Raw genomic sequence first — 20,559 nt, 5'->3', positions numbered from 1 at the left:
AAGGGAACATTTGTACCTCGGGGATGTTTCTTTATTCTGCTACATAAGGGAAGCTTTTCTACAGGTTCTGGGCCTGCCAGAAGCGTTAAACTGTCAAATTGTATAATTTTTTACTCAGGGTTGTAGGCAAATAGTGGTGGAAACCCAGTGGAGCTTTTGACTGTCTGTGGGCTTTATTCCTGTACTTCTGGGAGATCAGGGGGGAAAAAACCTTTCTAGCTTTACTTATGCGTTTGTAAGGATGTAGCGAAAATAGCTTGTTACATTATCAATTGTGCCAATCTCTGTTCAGATATTTTCTTAAACAGATGTTGTTTTCAAAAGGGCGATGTTTTCAAGACCAGGGGAGGTGGACAGGCTGTTCAGTTCACTGAAATAGAGACCTTGAAACAAGAATCACCAACCGGGTGAGTCACATTCAACCCAAACAGTTTTGCCCTTTTGTGTCTCGGCTCAGTGTGAATGGAACCTGATGTGATTCCTGCGTGTTAGTGGAGATCGTGAGCAGGCCGTGAATTTTTTGTGCATGACTGAATAATCTAGGTTCATGCAGAGAAGGCCAGGAAGTCCTGTGGGTGTGTTCTGCTCCTGGATAAAATTGTAAAAATGCAGAGCAAGCAAACGGAATTACAAAATGGAAATATCCCCAGGTTAATATAAAATAAGAGCAGACTTGATGGATGCCAGCCTTCTCTCTCCCATTAGTCTGTGTCTGGGCACTTTCAGGCAGGAGGCAGACCTCAGAATTTTCACTCCTGCCTCTGAACTGTTTCAAACCTTAACGACTTTTTCCTCTTCTATCCCTAACCCACCGATTCCTCCAGACGCAAGCGGCGATCCTCCCCGTCAAGCCCTCGCCTGCCCGAGGAGGCTTCCGAGTCAGAATGGACTGACGTAGAAACACGGGTAAGGCAGGAGTATCTTTGGCAGGGGGCGGGTTGGATGATCTCGAGTCACCTCTTGACAGCTTTGCCTGCCTTTTTTCGGCCAGTGTTCAGTCGCGGTGGAGATGAAGGCAGGCTCGCAACTTGGACCTGGCTATCAACATCATGCTCAGGCAAAGTAAGTTCTCCGTGTTCCTCCCATCCTGCAGAGTTTCTTCAACGTTCCTGAGAGAGATGGGGTACTTGGCAAGCGGGTTGGGGGGGGAGAGGAGGGGGGGGAGACGGGTAAAGAGCTAGTCTTTAGGACTGAAAATAGACTTCACTATTGAGGTTTGGCCTCTTGCAGATAAGTGCTGGCTTTGCTGTGGAAGTGATCTGTTCAGCTCAGGGAAGAACACTGACAATTGTGCAAGACATTTTAACAGGCAGGAAACAGGGCATCCGAGGTAAAAAGAGGTTAATGTGAGTTCTTTAGAATGAAAGGCAACCATTAACATTCAGGCAAGCCTGCAGCCTACTGGTTTTCTAGCTACAAGGGGGGCTGGATTGCACCACCTGCTTGTCCTCCATACAACCCCCCTGGTGGCTCCCGAGTTTCTGTTGCTCCCACTCCTTTTTTATACAGCTATATTTAGGCTCTTAAGTCATTCTGGGATGCCAACTCCCCTTGGCCCATTATTCCATTTGTCCCCCCCCCAAGCCAAGCTATGGCCCTGAGACAATGTTCAGAAACCCTGGGGTGGAGGCAGAGAGGTGTGTGGAAAGAGTGCCTCTCCTCTGGGGGAAGAGAGTCATGTGCGCCGAGAATTGAAAAACGTCTCAGGATCCTTGCTGGGAAGGTTCACAGTCAGGGGTAGGCAACCTTGGCTCTTTTATGACTTGTGGACCAACTCCCAGAATTCCTGAGCTATGCTGGCTCAGGAATTCTGGGAGTTGAAGTCCACGTGTCATAAAAGAGGCAAGGTTGCCGACCCGTGTTCTAAGTGAATGTTTCAATCCACTTTTAAGCTGTCTGCTTGTTTGTATTGAACTGTAGACTTTTTGATCGTGATTGGGGGTGACAGTCTTGTCCTTTCTTTGCAGACGCAGGAAACCATGAAGCTTTTGAGATTTCTGCTGGGGCTACTTTTTCAAATAAAGTTTCAGGCTACATAGCTGGCTATGCTAGAAAGTGACAAAAGGGAAAATAAAATAAAAAAGTGCTTCTCTTGACCCGCATCTACATCATGACTTTGAGGAAGATGACCTCATTTTATTATTTTATGCATTTTTCTGTAAGGTTTTTGCCTCATTTTTCTTCTCATGCTTCAACACTTGTTTCCATGTCTACCTTTAGGGGACAATGTATTAGACTGTTACTATTTATTTGTCATCATGCACTTTAGTATCTCTGGGTAGCGTTTTGAAATTTGCATTTAGAAACAGCTGTCTTTTGGGTTCCTTTTCAAACTATGGTGCTTTCCTCAGGAATGTTGTGTACAGCTCCACAATTGATAAGTTTTGTTTTCTGCCATATAATTGAAGTAATAGGAAAGGTTCTTTGCTATACAGAATTTCAGTGTATCATGATGATTAGATAACTTTGTAGTGACAGACCCACAGCTGTTGTGATTTCGTCACTTGAATTTGCAAATAAAAAATTCATTCATAGCTTTCTCCATTCAGTGCCCTTTCTGATCTGCCCTGGCCGTATTGAGAGGAAGGATCATTTATTCAGAGTATTGCACTAGCCACCCCACTGAAAAGAATGTTAACACTGCTGCTGCTCTTGTTGCGAACACCACCTTTGGAACCACTCTCCACTTTGGATGTTGTCTCCTCCTGTTCCTGACACAGATGATACCCAGGCGCTCTGCCACCCAAGGCTTGACAGGGAATCGCCTGCATCTCCCCTCCAAGCTGAGACCATCTGATACCGACAGTGTAGGGACAGCTACATGATTCCCTTCTCTCATTGGCCAAATCTTGGAAATGCAATTTATTCAGCTACAACGCAAATCTGCACTCGTCTCCCATGAAATGGAAAGAGGGGAAGGGCAGCCCCCAATCCTACTGCTCCTATCAAATCAAATGGTGTTACACTCCCATAGTATGCATCTGAATATGGCTTCTTTGAAAACCAAACACTGCCCTGTCTTCTGATAGTCTGTTCGAAAGGGAAGATTGGGGCAGGCAACTGGGCTTCTCCCCAACCTCCATGGAGCTAGCTCTTGGGCAAGTTATACTCGTAAAAGACTACAATAAGGAAATGAGGAAGCAGGCCAGTGGCAGAAGGCATTCTGAGCTGGGTTGTTTTCTTGCAAATGTTTCATTACCCAAACTGGGTAATGTCAATGTTAGTAAAAAGTGGGGTTTACCCTCAGTTGATGTTCTAGTGCAAGGGTGTCAAACTGCAGGCCTGCGGGCCAGATGCATCATGCCGAAGCTGCGCCCACCCCATTGCCAGCAATGGGGAAAGTCGCAATACGTCACATGATGTTGCAAGTCTGACACCCCTGTTCTAGTGGCTGGGCCTGCCAGTATTGGTGGGGGTGGTCTTGGAGGTTCTTCCCTTGGGCTGTTTACTATCGCCTTGTTTGGCAGTTCCTTGGGTAGGGTACTGTTTGATTGTTGAAGAAATTTCCTAACAAAGAACAATCAGTGGGACTCCATCCCTGGAGGCTTTCAAAAGGAGACTAGAGAACCGTTTGTCTGAGATGGCATCAAGTCACCCGCTCAAGCAGAAGGTTGGAGTAGAAACTCTGTTATTCTGTATACTCCTGTATTTATGATTAAGCACTCTCCCCCAACAAAGTTTTAGATAAAAACCATCCCTTTTTAAACTGGACCATCAGGATCCGCCATACCCGAACAGTCCTGAAGACTTGCTCAAGGTGAATCCATTCCACACTGGCGGCTGGCTTTGCCCAGTGCCTGGAAACATGAACTGCACGACTCCACTGGTCTTTATAGAAGGCACTCGAAACTTGTGGGTGACAAGAGTTTATTTGGGCCCTTTCCCTCCAAGAGTGCAGGGCCAGCCATGTCACTCGTTGTAATGCTTCGTTTGGGGGAAAACCAGCAAACTAGGAAAGTGTTTGTCAATTGCTTTAATCTACATTGTTTACAAAGTCCAAGGAACCGGCATCCTATTCCTCTCCCCACAATCACCAATCTCGGTGCGAATTCCAGGATGCCCACGAAGCTCTCGGCCCCTCAGCCGGCGAGGGGGGGGCTGCCGGGCCGGGTCTCGCTCCAGCGGGGTCAGCCAGGCCGGGGCCGCAGAAGAGACCAGCGCGACTTGCCCTCCTCCCTCCGCGGCCCTTCCCGGCCGCCTCTTTCCTGGGGCTGCGCGGCGCCCTTTGCCCGGCCGTCCCCGCTCAGCCACGGGCTCGGGCCGGCCGCCTCCTGGCCAGGGGGAAGGGCCCGGCGGGGAGTCCCAGGAGGCCCCCTCTTGCGCCGCTCCGGGTCGAGCGCTGGGGGCGGCGGGGGGCTCGGCGGGCTCGGGCCGGCTCTGCAGGCGGGCAGGGCGTCGGCGCGGGCGTCCTGCGCCAGGGCCCGCTCGGGGGACGGGCGGAAGCGGCTCCTCAGCACCCGGCCGATCTCCTCCGGCGTCACGCCGAAGCCTTGCGCCAGCCGGCCGGCCGGCCACTCCTCGGGGAAGGCGCGCCGGAGGTACCTGCGGAGGGGAGGGCAGCGCGGGTGAGGGAGGGCGGGCGGGGGCGGCGCGGCCTGGACGGGGCGGGCGGGGCTCCCGCGCGGCTCTCCTTACCGGATCTGCTCCATCGCCCGGACGGTCAAGGTGCGCTCGGGCGGCTCCGGCGGCTCCATCAGCTTCCGCAGCCGCCGCTGGCGGGTCTGCCGGGCCCGGCACTGCAGCCTCCTGCGGGCGAGAGGCGGGTCAGGCGGGCCGGGGGCGGCCGGGGGGGGCGAGGGGCGCGCGCCTACCTCTCCAGCTCCCGCAGCTGCTCCTCCGGCGTCGGGACATCCCCGTCGGCGCGCGCGGCCGCCAGCCCGGCCAGCAGCTTCCGCGGGTCCGGCAGCCGCGGGGGCTTCATGGCCTCCCCGCGCCCCTCCGGACCAGCCCCTCCCTCCCCTCCCCTCCCCTCCCGGCCGGAGCTTCCGCCGACGGGGCCAGCGGGCGGCTCGGCGCGAGGACTCTCGGCTCCGCGGTCACGTGGCGCTCGCCCCGTCCAGGCTGGAGCACGGGCGCCACACGCGATCGCGTCACGCGGCGTCTCGCGACGTTTTCCCCTGGGCGGAGCCGGGGTGGGCGTGGCCTGCGCGTGACGCTCCTCCTCCTCCCCCAGTTGCCAGTCTGACGCCCCCGGAGGCTGAATCGGGGCAGCTGGAGCCGCCCGGGAGTTGGGCCTGGCGCAGCTTCCTCAGGCCGAGCAAAATTGAGCCAGCCAGAGACTCGTTTGCATTGCTTGGACGGTTGTTAGATGTTAGCAAGCCGATGTTAGCGCCGGAAGGGACCTTAGAGGTCTACTAGTCCAGCCCCCAGTTCAACCAGGAGAGCCTCTGCCATTTCAGATAGGGGGTTCTCCAGTCTTTTCTTAAAATCCTCCAGTGATGGAGCACCCACAACTTCTGGTGGCAAGCTGTTCCCCTGGTGCAGGGGTCGGCAACCTCGGCTCTTTTATGACTCGTGGACTTCAACTCCCAGCTGTGCTGGCGTCCACGAGTCATAAAAGAGCCAGGGTTGCCTACCCCTGGCCTAAACTGAGCAGCTTCAGACGGGAGGAAAGGATTTCAGCGATTCTAACATTTGCTCAACAAAAGCAGCCCCTCGGGCAGTCGAATTCTGGAGACCTGTGAGTACAGGTAGTCCTCGACTCACAACTACAATTGAGCCCAAAATTTCTTCTGCTAAGCGAGACCGGTGTTAAAATGAGTTCGGCCCCATTTTACAACCTTGCCACACTAAGCGAATCAAAAGAGGTCCTTAAGATAGTGACACGGTTGTTAAGTGAACCTGGCTACCCCAATGACTTAGCTTGTCAGAAGGTCACAAAAGAGGATCAAGTAACACCCCCCCAGGACAAATGCAAACATGAATCAGTTGCCAAGCACCTGAATGTCAATCACGTGACCATGGAGATGCTGCAACAAGAGGCAAGTGTGAAAAATGATAAGTCACTTTTTCCAGTGTTGTTGTAATTTTGAACGGTCAGCAAATGAATTGTTGTAAGTTGAGGACTCATCTAACGAACAGCGTAAAATCTGGTAGCTCTCTTTTTTGCAAGCTGTCCACAAGGCTACCAACATGGAAAGCTTTAAAAGAATACTTAAATCATGAAGTGTGAAGCCAACACATGTGAAAAATACGAGGCTGTACGGGTGCAAAGGTACATGTAAATTTATTAAAACAAGAATAATAAAACTGTTGCCCTTATCAAGCTCTGGAAGACTAAATAGGCTTGATCCAGCCTCAGGAACCTCACAAAAATGACAGGATGCAGCTTGTAAGTGAAAGGACGGACAAACCGTATAAAACTTTAATATAAAGTTGACTACAAAAGAAACCTCTTCCCAGCCCACAGGGCTTTTCAAGGATTGTCCCAGGGCTTGGGCAGGCTAACTGGCATCTGCAGCGGGAACCTGGCTTGCAGAGAGAGCAGGGGAGGGGTGCAGCCCAAGTCCACAGAACCGTTCTCAGAACTTGCTGTTAGCTGGAGGGGAAACACGGCTCTGCAGAGGTGGAGGTTTGGGGGAGAATGGCTGAAAGAGATGGAGGGGTCTGGATGCACCAGGGCAGAGAGTTCTTCTCTGCTGCTGCCCCCCCAGCGCAAGGCTCAATAATTGGGACCCGCCCAGTCCCCACTATTTGGGCTCCAAGGATCCACCGAGTTTTTGGGTCAGGCCCCCTTCTTGAAGGAAGAAAAAGCCGGCAGGCCAGGAGTCGCAGGCTCGGCCCCAACTTAGATCGAGGGAAGAGGGGAGGGGGCTGCTACCTGGCTTGGCTGGGATGCATAGCGGCCACCGTGGTGGAACGATGGGGAGTCCCGCGCCGCACGAGGGGGGCCGAAGCCGAGTTGATGGCCAATCTGTGCAGGTCAGCACGGTTGAGCGGAGCTGCAACGGACGGGAAGGGGAAGCTGCTGTATATGGGGCCTGCGACGTTCCCGTGCTGGGACAGGCAGTTCAGGGAGCCGGGGCTCATGGACAGGGGCCTCTTGCTGGAAGAAAACCTGTCTGGAGAAGGAAACGGGCGGCTGGAGGCCTTGGGCAGAAGCAGGCAGGAAAAATTCAGTTCCATAAATGGACCCTGATCTCTGCTGCACTCCAAGATCCACAGCAGCTCCAAATCGAGAACCTCCTTTTTGCCCCTTTTCTGTGGCCAGAAGGGTTGCCGGAGGTGAGGTGGGTCTCGGGCAGAAGGACTGGCTGTAGGAAGAGGCACAGCCTCTTTCCCAGCCCCCACACCACTGCCTTAGCCGCATCAGGATCGACTCATCCAGCTCTAAAGTGCAGACTCGACACAAGGCAGAAGGGGGCAAGGAAGCTGCCCAGGCTAGGTGGGCGCCCAGACAAGTCTCTTGGCCTGGCCCAAGTTGCCACTTTCTGGGGCCCTGAGCCCTAGAAGGTTGCCAGACAGGGAAGCCCCTGCGGGGATCCCCAGCTCCCAGCCAGACACTCACTGCCTTCTGCTTTATTCTTGGCGCTGGCAAAGCGCCGCCCTCCTGCTTTCAACATCCGTGCCAGAGTGCAAGGTTCGCCCACCATGGTGGTGCCCAGCCAGCTGAAGTTCCTATGTGGCTGGAAGTGGAGCTGTGGCTCGCGAGGGGGGCCGAGGCCCGACAGGGCTCCCAGGATAGTTGGGATGAAGCCTTGGTTGCCCAGCAGCTGGACCCGTGCTGTGGGCTGCTGCTGCTGCAGGATCTGGCGGCCAAGCTCCTGGGCCGAGCCCCTTAGGAGGGAGAAGGGCATGAGGGTCATCAGCTCCTGGGCGTTGTGATGGTTGAACACATCCTGGAGAAATTGAGGCTGGAAGACAAAAACCACAGGTTGAGGTTCTGGGAAAACAACCTTCCTGCACCATCCACCGGTAGCCACCAAACTCCGAAAGGTGCAGATTTTCGGCAAAGTCTCGCCCTGCCCTGCAGGAGGAAGGTTGTTTAATGCCTCAGACTGGGAAAGGGGAGTCCATTTGGGGTCGCACCAGGTGAGGAGCCAACTGGGTGACCTCGGGTCAGTCCCTCCCTTTTAGCCTGAGGAAAAAGGCAATAACACACCACTTCTGAAAAACCTTGCCAGGTCCAGGCAGTTGCCAGGAGACCAACACTGACTCAAAGGCACACAAACAAATCAGAAAGTTATTAACGACATATTTGAGCCCTTCCAAATTAGGCAATAAACTGATATATTATCTGGAGTGGCAGAGACAAGTCCCAGGAGAGCCATTAGATCCCATCAATCAAAGCAAAACCTCCACGGGGTTCTCCTTCGGCCTTTTGAGTGCTCTCCTCTTTCAGGCACCAGGCCTTAAGATGGTTGCAGACACACCCTGGCAGAGAAGGGCCAGAAAGAGAGTCCGATGGAGGGAGGGAGGGAGGGAGATGACCCACAGCTCCATCAAACACCTCACAGGATGTCACACTGAAGACTGTTCTAAAAAACTGAATGTGGAATAATCCACTGAGATTAGTGGGGGCAGACTCCGATTGAAAGTTAGGAAAAACTACTGGCGATAAAAACAGACAAAGTAGAAGCAGAGGGTACCCATTCATCGGATGGGAAGACTGATGCCAAATGATCTGCCCAGCTACAGGCTGCCTCGAGTTTCCCCACTGGACCACGTTGGTGCCCGGCCCTTCCCCGGGATGGCAGGCCTGTGCAGAGGGTCACCTGGCATTCAGAGACGTTGATGTGGGGCCTCTGGACCTCCGCGGGCTTTGGCTCGGTGCTGCGCAGCAGGCGGGTCAGCTGGTCAACAATGCCCAGTCCCCGGATGAGGTTTTCTCGCCGCAGGAGGGCCTTGACTCTCTCAACTTCCTCCTCCTCCACGATGGCTTGGGGAGTCATGCTGTCATACTGCAAGGAGGCCATCTAGGAAGCAGAATGGCAGCCTGTCAATTCAAAAACTCACCCATGCCCACGTGAGTTAACTTTTAAACGCTCCCCAGAAAGCAAAACCGGAGCTTCTTTGATTCACTACGATTAGAACTGACGCTGGCGCTGGGCCCCACTTTGGCCAGCTGTTTTGCAGCTCCGAGCCTCAAGGGTTCTTGCCGATTCCTGAGCACATCAGGCCCCACTGAGGCTGCTGCCCCAGTCTGGGCCCTCTGCCCATCGCGCGAGGGCAGCCAGTCAGCCAGCAATACACTTTCCTCAAAATCCGATTTCAGCCACCCGGTGGCTTCTTTTGAAGGCAAAAACAATTGAGATCGGTCTCTATTTCTCCCAAGTTCATGCAACACTGCGTGGAACTCCATCTGGGTTTCATTTGGGCAAAAATCAGCGCATTTGCGGCGCCCCCCCCCCCCCGAGATCCTCGCAGGTCACCTTGGGGCTCCAGGTCTTGCTGTGGCTGTAGGCCATTCGGGTGAGGGCCGCCTTGCCCTTGCTCTTCTCCTGGGACTTCTCCCCAGCCGACTCCCCCTGCAAGCTCTCCTTCGCTTCCCGTTTCTTCCTCCCCGCCGTGTTCTCCCTCTGCTCCTGCTTCTGCCGGATCTCCTCCAGCTGCTGCCTGGTGCAGAAAGGGCAGCCAGTCAGCGGTCACACCGGCTGGCCTCACTCTGGCACGCTTCCATTAGGACCCGAAAGCCCCGTTTCTAAGCCAGGCACCTGGCACACTCTTCTCTGGCCTTGGAGGCCACCGTCTCCTGGAAGAGGGATCCGCTGTGCTTGAAAAAGGGGCTGTACTTCTCCGTGCCCTCTGAGGGGAAGATGCGCCGGTAGTGGCCCAGGTGGCTGTTCTCGTACTTCTCTGCTTGGGCCAGCCAGGCGGCCTGGCTGCTCTCCATCTGCTCACGCCTGGGAAACAGCAAAGAGCTGGCCTTAGACCACAGATCCGCCGTGCCCCAAGGAACCTTCCTGCCCTGGGCTTCACACACCCACCCACACCCACCCACAGACACACAGCAGCAGCAGCAGCAGCCTACAGTGCGGCTTCTCTCCTGGACGGGGGGGGCGTGAGGGCTCTCCGGGGAAGGCTACCACAAACCTGGCAGGGGCTGACAGAGCTACCTGGCCTCTCGGGGCTGCTGGTGGGGCTGCAGAAGGCGCTCTTTCACCCGCCTCTTGTCTTCTTCCAGCACCTTCCTCTTGTCACAGGCCCGCAGGTTGATGAGATTGATTGCATCGCAGAGCAAGGCATCCTTCACTTCCCGGTCCAGGCGTGAGTCCGTGGTAAAGCTGGGGGAATGGTTGACCTGAAAGAGTGATCGAAGACACACACACACACCCCAAGACAGCACTCACGTTCATTTTGATCTGAGGAAGCCTGGAAATCACAAAATCTTGTAAGGCTGTACGTAGGAGCTAGGTTAGGGGAGACTACTACTAAGAATAAAAGATGGGTAGAGGAAACTGTTCCTTTGGGTCTCAAAGAGAAGCGCTCTCTGCGAAAGGGGGTGATGGGAAAGGCCTTGACATCTGCAGTCAGCCAGGGCAGTTCCTAATTTCCAATATCTGTTTCTGCTGCCTGATGGATGTTTGAAAAGATTGCCCTACTTCCTCCCCAACTTTCAGACCTTGTTCCCGCTTCCTTCAAAATTCAACAAGCACTGGAGCAGGTAAGCCGAAGGTGGGCCGGCCTTCCTGCTTCTTTATTTACTTTGCCTCTCACCCGTCTCGGGGTCAGATGGCTCTGGGAAGGCCACCTACCTCCAGAAGCCACGGCTTGAGCTTCCGGTCAAGGAGGATGTCGAAGCCCAGAATCTCAAAGCAGGCGCAACCAGAGACGTGGTTGGGGAAGCAAGTGCGATAGTTGTGCTTCAGAACCGGATGGGCAGCAATGAGTGTCTTGATTACGATGTCCTCGATGTCCCGCCACAGCTCAGCCGTGTCACAGCCGTGTTCCCGCAGCCAAGCGTTCAGGGTGGACAGCTTCCTGCCAGGCCAGGGTGGGGAGAAGAGGTACTGCAGGAGCAAGTCCACTTCCGCCCTGCCCCAGGATCAGTCCCGGGAATGCGAGGCCCTTCCTGGGGGTCTTGCTTTCATTTGGGTGCAGCCACATCCCTCCCAGCCACCACGGTTGCCAGCCTTGCCCAGAGAGGGTAGGGTCACTTGCTCGAGGGCAAGGAGAGTTCTCCTAGCTCAGGGGTAGGCAACCTCGGCTCTTTTATGACTCATGGACTTCAACTCCCAGAATTCCTGAGCCAGCTTGGCTGGCTCAGGAATTCTGGGAGTTGAAGTTCATGAGTCATAAAGGAGCCAAGGTTGCCTACCCCTGTCCTAGCTCCTTCTGAGATGGAGATCTTGGCAGAGGCCTTCCCACCAGGACACAGGCATGGCTCGCGGCCCCCCTTAGGAGCCCCACAGATGGGGCACCTCAACTACTTTCTTCAAAGAAAGCAATTCATGGAGTTGAAAAAAGTGGAGTTTCCTTCCTAGGCACCTGATGCCCTATCCCCCCCCCCCCACACACACACACACTAGCAGAAGTGCTGCCCCCTCTCCTGCAAGGGAGTGGGTACAAGCAATACCTCTTGCTGCCCGTGTTGTCGTCCCGCACAAAATTCTCGTTATGCTTGTTGATGGCATAGTTGGTCAAGTGCATGCAGATGTCATCCTGCGAGAGAGACGTTGGGAGGGGGAGCCTGATCCTCCACTTTTGAGGTCCCTGGAATCCTCCCCTTGCCCACCTGCTTCACCTGCTCCTTGTGACCAGATTTGCCAGTCCGGGGAGCCCTGCGGGCCCAAGGACGGCGGTTCACCACGTCAGGTTCTCCACAGACGTCCCCCAAGCCCCATCAGACACCAACAGCTTATCTCCCTAGAAAGCGAATGCCAGTTCCTGGGCTTCTTTACCAGGTTGCTGCTGTTCGGCTCGATGTACCTCATGGTGGCTAAGCGCGCCAGCCCCTCCTCATAGATAAAGATCTTCAGGGGGTCGCAGGAGGTGACCAAGACATAAATGCGCATGTCAAACTTAAAGCCATCGAGGAGGAAGGGCTACGAAGAGAGGATGAGAGACTGAGAGTGGAGGACCCGCAGCCGAAACCACATTCTCAGCTGGGGCCCTTGCTCTCTGTCACAGGGCCGGAGAACTGCTGACCCCGCAGGCTCCTGGGCCTACCTTGGTGATATACTGCTGGCAGATCATGTGCTCGCCATGCTTTATTTCCTTGGGGTTCCGGGTAATGAAGATGCCCCGCCCCTGGCAGCCACTGTCTGGCTTGCAAATGTACGTCCTGCTTTTCCTCATTCGTCCGTAGGCTTGGAAGTCCCCATAGCTGCAGAAGGACAACAGAGGGACCGGCATGTAACAGACGCCGTGTCCTTCCAGCTTCCCATGCCGTCAACTGAGAGGGTTCTCTGTGGCTGGTACGACCACAGCCGCCTCTCGTTCACTCACTCAGCTGGCAAGCACCAAGTGCGAGGGAAGATGCAGTACTCCTTGGGAAACAGCCTCAGCATCCGGTTGAGGTTGCGGGCCAGCAGGTCCTTGCGGCAGATCTCAGCCATGCCAGGAAAGTGGTTGATTTTCTGGAATGAAGCAAAAGCAGGAGAAGGAAACGGAAGTGCCTTTGGCTAGCTTTCTTCGTTTCGTTGCTCTGCAGGATGCTTTGCCCCACTTTTCAGTCACAGAATACAACTTCCCAAACAGCTTCAACATTTAAGAAAATAATTATGAACACAGAAGAAAAAAAACCCCAACCTCCACAAAAAAATAAAGGATGTTAGTAACTTTTTATTCATTTCATCCAACAACTAAACAAAGTGAATTGCTGCATAAAGGCATATGGGGGGGGGGGAAATACTATAAATAGGAACCCAGCTATGGCCCCTCTCTGGTGAATCCCTGTTCTGCATCCTTCTGAGGCTCCTCTGATCTTTTCCCACTACCGGGAGCTACAAGGAAGGGGCAGCATAAGCCCAGCCCTGGGGTAACCCAGATCCTAGTGCCGCAGCCTCTCCCTCTCCCAACTGCTCAGCTGCAGGAGAAGGCTCCCCACTTTCAGAACTTGGCAGTCTGCCAGCCTTCCCAAGCTATAAAAGAACCGAAATCAGAACTCTGCTCCCTCCACCCCAGCTCTGCTGGGTACCTGAAACCTCTTCATTTCCATGACACGCTCCAGGGAAACTGAGCAGTCCGTCCAGTAAACCGTCCACTCCTCATCCTCCCCCACTTCTTTCAGGCCACAGCGCCGAGCGGCACGCCTAACTGCAGCAAAGCAAGCAGAGGGACAAAGCCGTTTCCAAGAGGCCTCCAGACCATCTTCTGGCCCAGAAGCTACACACAGCTGAGCGTCAGGAAGGATCCTTCAGATTATTCAACCCCTCCAAGGGAGTCCCTGCAATCCCAGCGGCTCTCCCGGCCCAGATTAGACAGCACTGGATCATTCCCGCATTACTGCACGAAGCTAATGAAGGAAGCAGCATTTTATCCTCCTTTGGGATGCTCCCCCCTCCCCGGAGGGCTAATTCTTTACACAGGAGAGAAAATCGCGTTACCTCCGGTCATTTCGCTTCTGTTTTGATTCTGCGCCAGTTTGTGTCCTGGCACATCCCGTAAGCCAGCGTTTCCCAACCTTAGGAACTTGAAGATGCGTGGACTTCAACTCCCAGAATTCCCCAGCCAGCATAGCTGGCTGGGGAATTCTGGGAGTTGAAGTCCACGCATCTTCAAGTTCCTAAGGTTGGGAAACGCTGCCGTAAGCGCCCCGAGCGGGAGAGGGAAGCGCCAGGCCGCCGCCTTCACTTACCGCTTTCGTACTTGCAGTTCACCAGGTTGATGGAAAGCAGCCTAGGGGGGAAAGCGAGAAGCGCGTCGCGCGGGCCGGGAGGGGCAGCCGCCGCCCCCCGCCAGGAGAAGCCCCGCCCGGGCTGCACCCACCGCCCGCCCGCCCGCCCGCCGGGAGCGCACCGGTGCTTCCGCTTCCTTTTCGGCCGGGGCTCCTTGGCCGCGCGCTCCTCCGGGCCGGCCCCGGGCTGCTCCCGGCCGGGCTCTGCGCCTCGGTCCGGAGAGGAGCCGCGCGGAGCCTCCTTCCGCTCGGCCTCCAGCCTCCTCAGGCATTCGTCGGCAGACTCGTCCGACAGGCCGCCCTCCTCGTCGCCCTCCTCGCCGCTCCCGTTCTCCGAGTCGCTGCTCTCCGCGCGGCCCATCCGCATCCTCGCCGCCGCTTCCGCCAAGAGCGCCGGCCGGGGCGTCAGCGCGGCGGCGGCGGCGGCGGCGATTGTGACAACCGCAACGATTATTACTGCGAGCCGCTCGCGCGACGCCCCTGCCCACCTCGGAGGCGGCGGCCGCCCGGGGAGCCGGACCGGGACAGGCCGGGGAAAGACTCGTCCGCGCCCGACCTGCCCGCTCAGCGAGCCCGGCGGCTCTCCCGGGGCAGCGGCGGCGCCTGAGGCTTCCTCGGGCCGCGACGCCGTCTCCATGCCGACCAGGAGCCCCGCCCCTCAGGCTGCCTACGGAAAGCGCGCGGGGCCCGGCGCCACAGCGCGGAGGGACGCGAAGGCGGGGCTCCCGAGTCTTTCGTCATCTCTGGGCGACCGGCTCCTTTGACGCCTTCGCGCGGGCCCAGGCCCCGCCCCTCGCCGCCCGGGCCTTCCCGCTCAGCCCGGGCCTTTCCTCGGGCGCTCTCCGGCGGGAGCAAGCGGACGCCCGGCTGGAGCCGACGAAAGGCGGCTCGGATTGGGCGGGACGCGCGCTGGGGTTTGCCCGTGTGGCGCTGGCGAGGCCGAGGGGGGTTGCGGCAAACGCTGGACGGATTCTACGCTGCAAGGAAGAGCCGGATTCTGAGCCGCCGAGGTTAGAACGACCCGGAGAACAGAAGGCGGGGTTGAAACGGCGAAGAACCAGAGAACAGGCGGAAGTGCAGCGGACAAGGTTGATTTCCGAGGACAGAAGAGAAGGGAGAGACGTGATGAACATCTTTGTGGAAAGGAAATTCGATAACCTTTCTTTTTCATGCATGAATTCTTTTGCTGAGTTCAACCTTACTGTTTTGTGCTCCCCCTCGCAGGGTTGTGTTACATACGGGCCGCCAGGCAATTCGGTCAGTTCAAATGCACTTACAGTCCTTTTGTTCCTACATGTTGCATAACATGCTTTACCTCCAAAGGGAATACATGGGGTGGGGGGAGGGATGCATTTTTCGGTTGCATTAAGAAATGTATTAATGGTGTTTAAAACCACTCACGGTTCTATTAGATTGGAGCAGCATGTAAGACCAAATAAATTAAATACATATACTTTATTTTTATGAGCTCTCTTTTATCCTAGGGAAAAGGCAAAATTGTATGCTGTCAGTTAATTTAATGAACATAGACTGCAACATGAGAAGGGCTGGATCAAAAGAAATAGAAATTGGAATTAACATTACAGGGGGAAAAACTGTAACAATCTTAAATACGCTGAGGACAAGAATCTCTGTTGAGGATGAAAGAGAGTGTAAAAACTCAGTTCAATATTGAATCTTCTAAATCAGATAAGAGCTGGAAGGTACCTTGGAGGTCTTCTAGTCCAACCCCCTGCTCAAGCAGGCGAACCTATGCCATCTCAGACAAGTGACTGTCAGTAGCCTAATGCAGACACACTGAGAAAGGATGTCTTGGAACAGTGACATACTTTATCTCTCTAGGCTCAAGAGTCAGTATCTGTGCTGATGAAATACAGAGACATCAGCTATCTGGGAGGAAGACAGTATCAGATCCAGGGCAAATCGGCAGACACCACATCGCAAAGCTATGTATTTTCAAAGCTACATTTTTTTTCCCAGGCTGAGAAAGGCTGAAGGAAGAAAAATGGATGCGTTAAATTACGGTGCTGAAGAAAACAAGATCAAATCACTCCATACTAGTTGCTCTCACTGGAAGCACTAATAAAAACGCTGAAACTTAAATATTTTGAAACAATGTGAAGACAATGTAGACGCTCCTGATTTTTGGAAAACTCAAAGGCCATTGAAAAAGAGACCAACAGAAGACAGGGTACCCATGATAGGATCTGGGTACCCTATTTTCTGTTGGCCTCCCTAGCAAGAGGGTTCCCATTGGTTGGAATTGACTGACAATAAAGCATAAAAGATGGGCATTGTGCAGATGCAACCCTTATTTTAGATTGTTCTTCCTAGTCCAATTACAAGCTGCTAGATTTACATTAAAGATTTTGTGGCTAAAATCATGTTTTATATCCTGTCACAGCATACCAAAGCTGACTTAGCAATAGGCAATTGTGTTTGAGCACAACATGCTATTCTGCTATAAATAAAACCGGATTATGGCTGACTGCAGGTCTGGGTCAGGTACATTGAAAGGAAATGCTGCCCCCCCCCCCAGTGGAATGAACCCACTGACCCAGGCCCACGTGCAGCTAACAGTGTTGGACAACTCTCAGCAATATAGCATCTCTTGGATCTACCAGGATATGAAGGTGAAGGCAGAGGGTGGGGTGAGCTTTAGAAAAGGGGAGCCCCTGTTCAGCTGGCTGATGCTTACTCGTGGCAGTAAACTAAATGTACATGTGACTGGTGTGATTTAGGGTTCAAATAGGAATTAAGATGGAATCCCTTGAAGATGGTGATGCCTGTCACCAGTAAGGATCTCCTCTTCTAAGACACCACAGGATGGTTTAACTGAGCTAACTAATCAAAAACTCAGCCTGTGATTTCCCTCCTAGCAGCAGTGAAGATCTTCACAAGTACCTGCAGGACCCTTTAAACATCCCCCACAAACAAGCTTCTTTCTCAGAGGTATTTTATTTTCCTTGAAAGTTATTAAGCCTTGTGCTTTTATTATCCAGCATCTTCTGTCTCCTCATTCTTACTCTGTAGTTTGTACATCTTGACTCATCAATGGCTGGCTTCATCTGGAAGCAGCTCCACGTGGCAGCAGGAAGCTCGGCATCCTAGCAGGGGTGGGACCCTGGGCCTGAAGGGGGGCTTCTCCCAGCCCTTGTGTCAGGGAGGCCATGGAGGCTACTCTCGGAGGAGGTCCACAAGCTCGCCCTGAAGCTGGGCTAACTGGCTGTCTGGGAGGAGATATTGCTGAATTCTGTGAAGCACCGAGGCCTCAGTGAGGCCTTCATATTCCTGGACAGTTTTAATGGGCAGATGACCTGCCAGTTCACAAACTGCCACATTGAAGGCGAATTCGTCTTTGGTACCAAAGCAGGATTTCCGTGCCCAAAGAATGACACGGAGCCCAGGTCTTGCTCTGGAGCCAAGGGGGCCCTCGGGGGCAGCCCCCCGCGTGGCAAACAAGTTGTGAGCAACCTCCCGCTGGGACAGATGGCAGATGACCCGGCCGATCCGATGAGCCAGCGGCTCCAACTGCCGCCCATCGTCGCAGTAGAAGAGGAAGGCGGGCGCCGGGGCCTCCCGCAGCCAGTAGAGCCCCGCTTTGGGCAGGAGGGGTTCGCAGGGGGCGGATTCCACCTGGAGCTCCCAGTCCAGGTAAAAGCCGTGCAGGTGCAGGTGGTTGACGGAGGCGAAAGCCCCCAGGCTGTTGAAGCCCAGGCGGAAGCCGGGGTGGGCGCTGAGCAGCACGGCGTCCAGCCCCACCAGCAGGGCCTCCGGGGTGAGGATCTGCGGCAGGGCGAGCGCAGGGTCGGGGATGAGAAGCACGTGTCCCCGCTCCAGCGGGCTGACGTTGATGGCCACCAGGGCCCGGGGCGAGCTGGTCAGGGCGGGGCAGCGCCGGCACAGGCAGAAGAGGATCTCCTCCCGGCGGATCTGGCCGAAGTTGAACTGCCGGGGATCGAATCTCTGCCGGACGCTGCGGGCCTCCTGGGGCCGCCTTCTCTCGGTCGCCCGCTGGACGTTGAGCTGGGCCACGAGGCCCAGCCTGCCCGGGAGGACCCGCGTCTGCAGCTGGCCCAGGCGGTAGCGGAACAGCCCCCGCCGCAGCCGGTCGTGCCAGCCTTCCAGCAGCGCCCCGTCGAAGCGCGACGAGGCGGGGCTCCCGGGCGTCCCCGCGCCGCTTCCCGGCCACTCCACCCCGCTCAGCTCCAGCTCCTCCGGATCGTAGCAGAAGAGCTCCGCGGGGCTCCCGCCGCCCCGGCCGGCCGCCCCGAGCCCCTCCGCGGCCATGCTGGAAGCGAGCGGCGGATCCCGTGGCCAGACTTCCCCAGGAGAAGCCGGGCCGAAGCTCGGCGTGGCAGCGGAACCGGCTCCCGGACGTCCTCCGACCACGCGGGCGCTCCGCCTCCCCGAGCCGGCAGCCGGCTGGCGCGCTCTCTCTCCGGCGCCGCGGGGCGGTCGGGCAGCCGCTCCGCCCAGGGGCGGGCCGAGGAGCAGAGCAGGAAGAGCCGGGGCCGGGCTTGCCGAGGCTGGGATGGGGGGCTCGGGCAGCCGCCTGCCGCGCGACCTGCTGGGCGAGTACCAGGTGCGTCCCGGGGGGGGGGGGGAGGGAGGGAGCGGCGCTGGGGGTCGGGCGGCGGGGTGCCCAGCCTGCCTGCCCGCCTGCCTGCCTGCGCGGCCCCTGACCGGCTCTCTCCCGCAGGAGCTGACCTTCCTGAGCAAGCAGGAGATCCTGCTGTGAGTACGCGCCGAGACGGGCCAGGGCCGGGTCGGGTCGGGGTCGCTCCCGGAAGCGCGCCGCGGGAGCCGGGCCGGCGCCACTTCCGCGTCGGTCCCGGGAGCGCGCGCTGACCGCCGCCTTGCCTTGCAGCGCCCACAAGCGCTTCTGCCAGCTGCTGCCCCGGGAGGCGCGCGGCCAGGCCCTGCAGACGCGCGTGCCCACCAGCCGCCTCCTGACGCTGCCCGAGCTGCGGGTGAGCCGCCCCGGAGTCCCCCTCGGGCGGGCCGGGCGGCGGGGTCGGGCCCTCCGCCGGCACTGAAGCCCCCGCCGGCTCTTCTTGCAGGCGAACCCCTTCCGGACCAGGATCTGCCGCGTCTTCTCCACGGCCGAGAACGGCGAGGACGGCCTGTCCTTCGAGGACTTCCTGGACCTGCTGAGCGTCTTCAGCGACTCGGCCACCCCCGAAATCAAGTCGCATTACGCCTTCCGCCTCTTCGGTAGGGCTCTCCGCCCGAGGATCGCGGCTGCGCTCGCTGCCTCCCGGGCCGAGGGACCGCCGCTCCGCCCCGCAAGCGGCGCCCGATTGAGGGTTTCGGTTTGGGGCGGTTAGATGCGCTTGATGTGGCCGGACCGGAATGGCGCTGCCCGCCTGGGAACGCTGACTCGGGGTCAGGGGAAGAGTTCGGAGTTTGGGTCCGGTGGTACTAGAGGGGGAACGATTCTCCAGGCGGGTGTTGTGGGATCTGGTCTCTCCTGGACCTCTTGCTTTGAACCGGGTGAGATCTTCCTCACCCCATTTGCCTCGCCCTGGAGCCTGTTCTAACAAGCCAGGCGAGGAATCTTAAGACTGCCCAGAGTTTCTCTGCTAATAACATCCTCCTCTCCTCACTTGCTGGATTTCATGGGAGGAGTGGCCGTTTCTCTCTGGATCCTTGAATACACACCTGTTGCCAGAGAACCACTTTCACCTGCCAAGGGGAGGGGTGTTCTCTCACGCCTGAATGTACTTGGAGCTCAGCCTTTCCTCCTGCTGGAGCGGAGGAAGCTTCTAGCTTTGGGGACGCTAAACCCAGCTTCTCACCCCGTCTTCTCCCTAGATTCCGACGATGATGGCACTCTAGACAAGAAGGATTTGGAGAATCTGGTGAACTCCCTGACAGGAGAAGGAGATGACAGCAGGCTGAGCCCCTCGGAGATGGAGCAGCTCATTCAGAATGTGAGTGCTGGGGCGGGAGGGGGGGACATGTCAGGAGGGCCGGCCAGAAGGGGCACAGCCAATTCTGACCCACAATGCTCCCTCCATTTGGGCAGATCTTGGAGGAATCTGATATTGACAAAGATGGGACCATCAACCTTTCCGAGTTCCAGCATATAATTTCCCGCTCTCCAGACTTCACCAGGTAACTGCCTGCTTTTCTTGGTTTGAGTTTTAGAATGAACCTGGTTAGCCTTTGATAACGAAGTCCTCCTATCTTTTTCTTCCAGCTCCTTCAAGATTGTCCTCTGATTCTTCCCCAACTTGTTAGAAGATTCGACATCTCGGAGAACGGCTCGTTTTTCTCACAGGACACAGGAATCCAAACCTTGGCCCTGTCTAATTCTTAGAGCCACTTAAATCGTGGCCTTGCAATCATATCCATTGGCTGGGGATGCTGTGGGGAGGGGCGGGGAGGGGCAAGGACATTGGGAGCTGGGGCTGGTATTCTTGGCTCCTGCCTCACCCGAGTTGGTTCTGGGGTTGCTGCTGTAGCAGATCGAAAAAAGAGCAAACTGTGGCAGGGCTTTAAAGTCACTCCTGCTGATTTCTGCTTTGTCACGGAACAACGGAGACTTTTCCAATTAAACCCTGCTGGGCATATTGGAAGGTCTGAATCACCGGACCATTTTTCTTGCTTTCTGAATGATGGGGAAGAGCACCACCCATAAGCCAGCCTCCTGAGGTTTTTTTCTTGCCATGATTTTGTCTGATTTCTATACTTTTGCTAAATAAAACTCAACAAATGGAAACCGCTCGTGTTCCTCCCCTCTTTATTTCACCTTCCAAAGAACAAGCTCATCTGCA

At 56.0% G+C, this 20,559-nt stretch overlaps 5 protein-coding genes across 6 annotated transcripts in view; 2 read left to right on the top strand and 3 right to left on the bottom strand.

Annotated features, from left to right (window-relative positions):
- Positions 1-2,480, top strand: part of KIF23 (kinesin family member 23) — a gene marked incomplete at its 5' end in the record, with an annotated part of 28,390 nt that extends 25,910 nt beyond the window's left edge. Inside the window, 4 exons of the mRNA XM_083371733.1 lie at positions 325-407; positions 825-906; positions 992-1,062; positions 1,968-2,480. Coding sequence (XP_083227859.1) covers positions 325-407; positions 825-906; positions 992-1,062; positions 1,968-1,983 — 252 coding nt within the window. The 3' untranslated portion in view covers positions 1,984-2,480. The remainder of the gene's footprint in view (positions 1-324; positions 408-824; positions 907-991; positions 1,063-1,967) is intronic.
- Positions 2,481-3,682: 1,202 nt separating this feature from the next.
- On the bottom strand, positions 3,683-5,118 carry NGRN (neugrin, neurite outgrowth associated). The gene is made up of 3 exons (XM_083371651.1): positions 4,812-5,118; positions 4,636-4,746; positions 3,683-4,542 (listed from the first exon to the last, which is right to left on the bottom strand). Exons 1-3 carry the CDS (start codon positions 4,919-4,921, stop codon positions 4,128-4,130), a joined length of 636 nt encoding a protein of 211 aa, XP_083227777.1. The 5' UTR covers positions 4,922-5,118; the 3' UTR covers positions 3,683-4,127.
- Positions 5,119-6,215: 1,097 nt separating this feature from the next.
- On the bottom strand, positions 6,216-14,400 carry TTLL13 (tubulin tyrosine ligase like 13). 2 transcript variants are annotated; one of them, XM_083370930.1, is made up of 15 exons: positions 13,900-14,400; positions 13,739-13,779; positions 13,079-13,197; positions 12,388-12,518; positions 12,109-12,265; positions 11,841-11,984; positions 11,516-11,601; positions 10,695-10,920; positions 10,056-10,240; positions 9,654-9,842; positions 9,372-9,555; positions 8,715-8,915; positions 7,508-7,853; positions 6,821-7,061; positions 6,216-6,641 (listed from the first exon to the last, which is right to left on the bottom strand). In XM_083370930.1, the coding sequence occupies exons 1-15, from the start codon at positions 14,142-14,144 to the stop codon at positions 6,416-6,418; spliced, it is 2,721 nt and encodes a 906-aa protein (XP_083227056.1). In that variant the 5' UTR covers positions 14,145-14,400; the 3' UTR covers positions 6,216-6,415. The 2 variants fall into 2 exon arrangements, with proteins under 2 accessions (XP_083227056.1, XP_083227057.1); XM_083370931.1 differs by having other exon boundaries at positions 6,216-6,587.
- Positions 14,401-16,454: 2,054 nt separating this feature from the next.
- GDPGP1 (GDP-D-glucose phosphorylase 1) lies at positions 16,455-18,067 on the bottom strand (the record flags this gene model as incomplete). Its single annotated transcript, XM_083370948.1, has 1 exon — positions 16,455-18,067. One exon carries the CDS (start codon positions 18,065-18,067, stop codon positions 16,955-16,957), a length of 1,113 nt encoding a protein of 370 aa, XP_083227074.1. The 3' UTR covers positions 16,455-16,954.
- On the top strand, positions 18,066-20,504 carry CIB1 (calcium and integrin binding 1; the record flags this gene model as incomplete). Its single annotated transcript, XM_083370951.1, is given in 10 exon segments — positions 18,066-18,161; positions 18,164-18,269; positions 18,272-18,301; positions 18,304-18,362; positions 18,480-18,514; positions 18,648-18,750; positions 18,841-18,994; positions 19,595-19,713; positions 19,809-19,897; positions 19,983-20,504. Coding segments are annotated over 10 exon segments (813 nt in total). The 3' UTR covers positions 20,005-20,504.
- Between the last annotated feature and the right edge of the window lie 55 nt (positions 20,505-20,559).

This window comes from Vipera ursinii (genome assembly GCF_947247035.1).
Source record: "Vipera ursinii genome assembly, chromosome: 11".
NCBI classification, from domain to species: domain Eukaryota; kingdom Metazoa; phylum Chordata; class Lepidosauria; order Squamata; family Viperidae; genus Vipera; species Vipera ursinii.
This window is presented reverse-complemented; position numbering and strand designations above follow the sequence as displayed.